Source organism: Oncorhynchus keta, chromosome 15 (genome assembly GCF_023373465.1).
Source record: "Oncorhynchus keta strain PuntledgeMale-10-30-2019 chromosome 15, Oket_V2, whole genome shotgun sequence".
NCBI classification, from domain to species: Eukaryota; Metazoa; Chordata; class Actinopteri; order Salmoniformes; family Salmonidae; genus Oncorhynchus; species Oncorhynchus keta.
Genome location: NC_068435.1, coordinates 685,479 through 692,673, shown reverse-complemented (window position 1 = coordinate 692,673; position 7,195 = coordinate 685,479). Strand labels below are relative to the sequence as shown.

The following is a 7,195-nucleotide window of genomic DNA, read 5'->3' as shown; positions in this document are numbered from 1 at the left end:
TCTGTGGTATGGGACAGGTATATGTTGTAGTCATTATGGTATGGGACAGGTCTGTATTGTAGTCATTATGGTATAGGACAGGTCTGTGTTGTACATGGTATGGGACAGGTTTGTGTTGTACATGGTATGGGACAGGTCTGTGTTGTACATGGTATAGGACAGGTCTGTGTTGTACATGGTATGGGACAGGTCTGTGTTGTATATGGTATGGGACAGGTCTGTGTTGTAGTCATTATGGCATGGGACAGGTCTGTTTGTATATGGTATGGGACAGGTCTGTGTTGTAGTCATTATGGTATGGGACAGGTCTGTGTTGTATATGGTATGGGACAGGTCTGTGTTGTAGTCATTATGGCATGGAACAGGTCTGTTTGTATATGGTATGGGACAGGTCTGTGTTGTAGTCATTATGATATGGGAAAGGTCTGTTTGTATATGGTATGGGACAGGTCTGTGTTGTATATGGTATGGGACATGTCTGTGTTGTAGTCATTATGGCATGGGACAGGTCTGTTTGTATATGGTATGGGACAGGTCTGTGTTGTAGTCATTATGATATGGGACAGGTCTGTTTGTATATGGTATGGGACAGGTCTATGTTGTATATGGTATGGGACAGGTCTGTGTTGTAGTCATTATGGCATGGGACAGGTCTGTTTGTATATGGTATGGGACAGGTCTGTGTTGTAGTCATTATGGTATGGGACAGATCTGTTCATGGTATGAGTGATAGAGGAATTCTAAATTCGTTTATGTTTAAATTGCCAAAATCAATTTTGCACTCGTTTCTAATTCATTAGTGAGTTGTAAGTTCATTAATTATGCATGAAGTAGATTGAGACCAGTCTTAAAAGCCAGGTTAAAGAGCGTTTAATTCCAGAGAGTACTCACTACATACACAGATTTCCACAGGTTATAAACTCAAAATGACATCATCAGTTTCCCACGATAGCCCCGTTGTTTTTTTGTTTAGGTCCGGAGATGCTTTCTACTCCCCTCATAAACCAGACATTACAACCTGTCTAAAAGATATACTTTTCTCTCACCAATGGAACAAAACCCAAACATTCTTATCTTGTCTGAAAAGCTTTTTCTCCCCCTTGACCTTCCCAAGAGGCACAGACAATCAAATTAGTTCTGCTTACATTTTCAGTAACAGCTTAACTAATAACTTTTACTTTTCATATCATAACATAATAGTATTAGAATATCAATAATGTATACATAATTATTCATCTTAACTACGATTTCCTCTAACAATGGGACAGATCTGTTTATGGTATGGGACAGTTCTGTGTTGTATACAGTATGGGACAGATCTGTATTGTAGTCATTATGGTATGGGACAGGTCTGTGCTGTACATGGTATGGGACAGGTCTTTGTTGAATATGGTATGGGACAGGTCTTTGTTGTTTTTCGTATGGGACAGATCTGTGTTGTATATGGTATGGGACAGGTCTGTGCTGTACATGGTATGGGACAGGTCTTTGTTGAATATGGTATGGGACAGGTCTTTGTTGTTTTTCGTATGGGACAGATCTGTGTTGTATATGGTATGGGACAGGTCTGTGCTGTACATGGTATGGGACAGGTCTGTCAAAACAGTTATTATAGTATAGGACAATACGGTCCACAGCGTAGAGACTCTAGACTGCTCTGTACCTGCAGAGCCCTGCTCCGTCCAGACATACCCACTGCAGTCCTGGAGCTTGGCTCTACAGCAGCCTCTGACCCACCCAGCTCCCCCTCCGGATGTACCCTGCCGTCCCGCATCCTGAACTCCACCGAGGCGAATGACGACATGCTGCCGTTTTTCCTCGCCCAGGTCCGGGATGTGTCCACAGCTGTCTCCCTCTTAGACCTGCCCTGCAACCCCTGATCCTTGCCCTCTGATCTCTCCCTGGCCCCGTTCTCGTTGAGACTGAGATTGTCAAGGAAGGGGTCTGAGTCGCTGCTGTGGGACATGTTATAATAGGTGCACTTAGGGGTCGGAGGTCGGGCCAGCTCCTCTAGCTCGGAGGAGGAGAGGACAGACAGGGGGTTGAGGTGGTGGTGATGGTAGAGGGAGGTGGAAGAGAGGTGGTTGTAGGCTGGAGCCTCCTCACTGAGGGTTGTATCCACGGACGTGTTGTCAAGGTTACCGTACATCCCCATGGGAACCGGGGGAGACTTCCTGATTAGGTGATTCTCCTTAAGAAGCCAGCGCCCTTGGTCAATCAGAACCCCCTCACTAGAGTCAGGGAGGCTCTTAGAGTCTGCTGCGCTCTGCCACGCTCCTCCCACTTCAGGAGAGTCCCCCTCCTTAAATAGCCAACGTCCCTGATCGATCATCCTGACCAGCTCTGGTCCTGGTTCTGTCTTCACTGAGCTGGACCCGCTGACAGACGACAGGCTCTCCCCACAGACTTTAGAGTGACAAGACTCAAAGCTCCCTGTGGGCCTCTTCCCTTCAAGACTCTCAGGGCTCCTTAACTGATCTACTTTCATTTCTGACGAGGGTTTAGAGGCCCAGAGCTCCAGAGAGGTAGTACTGGCTTTACTCTGCTTGTCACTAGTCTGTCTGATACGTGGAAAGCCAGGCGAGTGTCTCCCTGCCTCTTCCTTGTCTTGGTCTCCGCTCTCCGTTGACATGTCCACTGACCCCTGGGTCTTGTACCCTCCACTGCTGGATGTCTCCGGTCTGTAGTCAGACAGGTCAGAGGTGTTGGGGCTGGGCAGTCTCTTCAGGCCGTACTGGCTGTCGACGCACCCGTTAAATAGAAACATCTGCTTGGTATGGACGACCCTGGTTGCCCCCTCCGGTTCGATCCGCAGGTTACCCTTAGGGTCGTAGGTGAACATCAGGGAGGAGGACTTCAGAGCAGTGTTGACAAAGTCTAGAAGCTCCTGAGATATCTCAACAGGATGGGAGCAGTCTTTACCTCTGACCTCTTCTTCCTCATCCTCATCTTCCTCTCCTTCGTCAGTCTTTAGTTCGTTGGAGGTGTCTAGACCCTGATCTTTGACACCACAGAGGTATATGGCTCTAGAGGAGGAGTTGTTGGACACTACGTCACCCTCCTCGTGTTCTGAGACTTTACAATCTACCTCAGACTTATCTGACTTTACAGACTGCCTTGAAGTCATTGACTTTTCTGAATTTACGGATTTCATTGATTTCTCAGACATTACAGATTTCTCGGACTTTACTGAATTATCTGACTTTAAAGACTTAATTGACTTCCTTGACATTGATAGTTCAGACCCAACCTCTGCTTCCTCCTCTTCCTCCACCTGCTCCCCCTCATCATAATTCTGCTCTTCACAGCTGCCCTGGTCCTCCTCCTTCTCCACTCCCTCCTCTTCCTCCACCTGCTCCCCCTCATCATAATTCTGCTCTTCACAGCTGCCCTGGTCCTCCTCCTTCTCCACTCCCTCCTCTTCTAAACCTCGTTCTTCTATATAACAGACTTCATCTAACATCCTGCCACTGGAACAGACTTTGTTATCTGAGGATGGATGACTATCAACACTCCTGCCCTCTTCAAAGTCTGATTCAGATCTCTTGTCCTCACTCTCCACCACTTCTTCCCCCACCTCTTCTCTCTCCTCCTCATCTTCTTCACCTTCTCCCTCCTCTTCCTTTTCTGCTAACTCCTTCCTCTGCATCTCAACTTCCTCACCCTCCTTCTCCTCTGTCTCCTCCTGCTCATCTCCTTCCTCCCTTTCCTCCTCCCCCTCATAATCTCCCTCCTCCTCAACCAACTCCTCGTATTTCTCCTCCTCTTCCTCATTATCTCCCTTCTCTCCATTCTGTGCCTTTTCACCCTCCTCCTCTTCTTTCTCATCCTCCTCCACCTTAACTACCCCCTCCCCCTCCGCCTCCTCCTCTTCTTTCTCATCCTCCTCCACCTTAACTACCCCCTCCCCCTCCGCCTCCTCCTCTTCTTTCTCATCCTCCTCCACCTCCTCCTCCTCCACCTTAACTCCCTCCTCCACCTCTTCTTTCTCATCCTCCACCTCCTCATCTTCCTCCTCCACCTCTTCTTTCTCCTCCTCCACCTCCTCTACCTCCTCCACCTCCTCCACCTCTTCTTTCTCATCCTCCACCTCCTCCACCTCTTCTTTCTCATCATCCTCCTCCTCCTCCTCCTCCTCCTCCTCCTCCTCCACCTCTTCTTTCTCATCCTCCACCTCCACATCTTCTTTCTCATCCTCCACCTCCTCCTCCTCCTCCACCTCTTCTTTCTCATCATCCACCTCCTCCTCCACCTCTTCTTTCTCATCCTCCACCTCCACATCTTCTTTCTCATCCTCCACCTCCTCCTCCTCCTCCACCTCTTCTTTCTCATCATCCACCTCCTCCTCCACCTCTTCTTTCTCATCATCCACCTCCTCCTCCACCTCTTCTTTCTCATCCTCCACCTCCTCCTCCTCCTCCACCTCTTCTTTCTCATCATCCAGCTCCTCCTCCACCTCTTCTTTCTCATCCTCCACCTCCTCCTCCTCCTCCACCTCTTCTTTCTCATCCTCCACCTCCTCCACCTCTTCTTTCTCATCCTCCACCTCCTCCTCCTCCTCCTCCTCCTCCACCTCTTCTTTCTCATCCTCCACCTCCTCCTCCTCCCCAACCTCTTCTTCTCATCATCCACCTCCACATCTTCCTCCTCCACCTCTTCTTTCTCATCCTCCACCTCCTCCTCCTCCTCCACCTCTTCTTTCTCATCATCCACCTCCACATCTTCCTCCTCCACCTCTTCTTTCTCATCATCCATCTCCACATCTTCCTCCTCCACCTCTTCTTTCTCATCCTCCACCTCCTCCTCCTCCATCTCTTCTTTCTCATCCTCCACCTCCTCCTCCTCCTCCTCCACCTCTTCTTTCTCATCCTCAACCTCCACATCTTCCTCCTCCACCTCTTCTTTCTCATCCTCCACCTCAGCATCATATCCTTCCTCCACATCTTTCTCATGAACAGAACCAGCTGGACTAGATACTTCAGAAGCTGACTGAGCTGACTGTACTGACTTCAATGACTGAGCTGACTGTACTGACTTCAATGACTGAGCTGACTGTACTGACTTCAATGACTGAGCTGACTGTACTGACTTCAATGACTGAGCTGACTGTACTGACTTCAATGACTGAGCTGACTGTACTGACTTCAATGACTGAGCTGACTGTACTGACTTCAATGACTGTACTGACTTCAATGACTGAGCTGACTGTACTGACTTCAATGAAACCGATACTTCAGACTCTACCTCTGCTGGTGATTTCAGTGACTGTACTGACTTTACTGTTGTAATTGAATTCTCTGACTTTACTGATTTCAATGACTGAATAGACTTCATTGACAGCATTGACATTGACTTTGATTCCCTCATGCCTGATTCTATTAATGAACTAACATCTTGGGATGTCTTTACCGACTTCAATGACTGAGCTGACTTCAATGACTGTACTGACTTCAATGACTGAGCTGACTTCAATGACTTCAATGACTGAGCTGACTTTACCGACTTCAATGACTGTACTGACTTCAATGACTGTACTGACTTCAATGACTGTACTGACTTCAATGACTGTACTGAGTTCAATGACTGTACTGACTTCAATGACTGTACTGACTTCAATGACTGTACTGACTTCAATGACTGTACTGACTTCAATGACTGTACTGACTTCAATGACTGTACTGACTTCAATGACTGTACTGACTTCAATGACTGTACTGACTTCAATGACTGTACTGACTTCAATGACTGTACTGACTTCAATGACTGTACTGACTTCAATGACTGTACTGACTTCAATGACTGTACTGACTTCAATGACTGTACTGACTTTGCTGACTTCATTGAAACCGATACTTCAGACTCTACCTCTGCTGGTGATTTCAATGACTGAGCTGACTGTACTGACTTCAATGACTGAGCTGACTGTACTGACTTCAATGACTGAGCTGACTGTACTGACTTCAATGACTGAGCTGACTGTACTGACTTCAATGACTGAGCTGACTGTACTGAAAGCAATGACTTCATTGACTCTCTCTCTTTTGACTCCATCCTGTCAGGGTCTGATAGTCCACCAATATCAGGCTCTGACGTCACTGACTTCAATGACATTTCTGAGTTAATTGACTGCAATGACTGTACTGACTTTGCTGATTTCAATGACTGTACTGACTTTGCTGATTTCAATGACTGTACTGACTTTGCTGATTTCAATGACTGTACTGACTTCAATGACTGTACTGATTTCAATGACTGTACTGACTTCAATGACTGAGCTGACTGTACTGACTTCAATGACTGTACTGACTTGGACTTCACTGACACTCTTTCTGCTTCAGGCTCAATTAGTAAACCATCATCCATCTCTAATGACTTCAGTGACTGTAATGACTTTACTGACTTCAGTGACTGCAATGACTGTACTGACTTTGCTGATTTCAATGACTGTACTGACTTCAATGACTGTACTGATTTCAATGACTGTACTGACTTCAATGACTGTACTGACTTTGCGGATTTCAATGACTGTACTGACTTGGACTTCACTGACACTCTTTCTGCTTCAGGCTCAATTAGTAAACCATCATCCATCTCTAATGACTTCAGTGACTGTAATGACTTTACTGACCTCAGTGACTGTACTGATAGCAATGACTTCAGTGACTGAATTGACTTGGTTTCTGTTGACTCCCTCCTGCCAGGATCTGAAAGTATATCAACACCCGACTGTAGTGTTGGTTCTGACTTCACTGACATCAACTTTGATTCCCTGATTCCTGATTCTATGGCTTTATTAACATATTGTGTCTGATCTGCAGCAGTGCCGACCTCCTCAGAGTGAATGGCTGTTGCTTCTGTTTGTGGGAAGTCTCTTCTCTCTCTAGCATCCAAACCCTCCCCCTCCTCCTCCTGCACCTCCTCCTCCTGTTCCTCCTCCTCAGCTTCCTCTCCCTCCTGCTTCCCCTCCTCCTCCTCTTCAGCTGAAGGTCTGGGTTGAGAAGCTTCAGACCCAGGCCAGTTATCAGGTATCTTCTTCACATCTTCCTCAAACACCTCTAGTTCCTCAATCTCATCACACTCTACTTTGTCTACCTCAGTGTCAACAGCATAAGACATATCACTGACGCTGCCCCCTAACATTGGAGACCTCATGGCGTATTGCACTGTTCTCTCTCCCTCCACCAACGACGACACC

At 47.0% G+C, this 7,195-nt stretch overlaps 1 protein-coding gene across 1 annotated transcript in view; it reads right to left on the bottom strand.

Annotated features, from left to right (window-relative positions):
* Positions 1–811: 811 nt before the first annotated feature.
* Positions 812–7,195, bottom strand: part of LOC118378456 (oxygen-regulated protein 1-like) — a 31,623-nt gene continuing 25,239 nt past the window's right edge. Inside the window, exons 9-10 of the mRNA XM_052464298.1 lie at positions 7,010–7,195; positions 812–3,677 (exon numbers count right to left, since the gene is read on the bottom strand). The exon at positions 7,010–7,195 is cut by the window's right edge and continues 437 nt beyond it. Coding sequence (XP_052320258.1) covers positions 1,610–3,677; positions 7,010–7,195 — 2,254 coding nt within the window. The 3' untranslated portion in view covers positions 812–1,609. The remainder of the gene's footprint in view (positions 3,678–7,009) is intronic.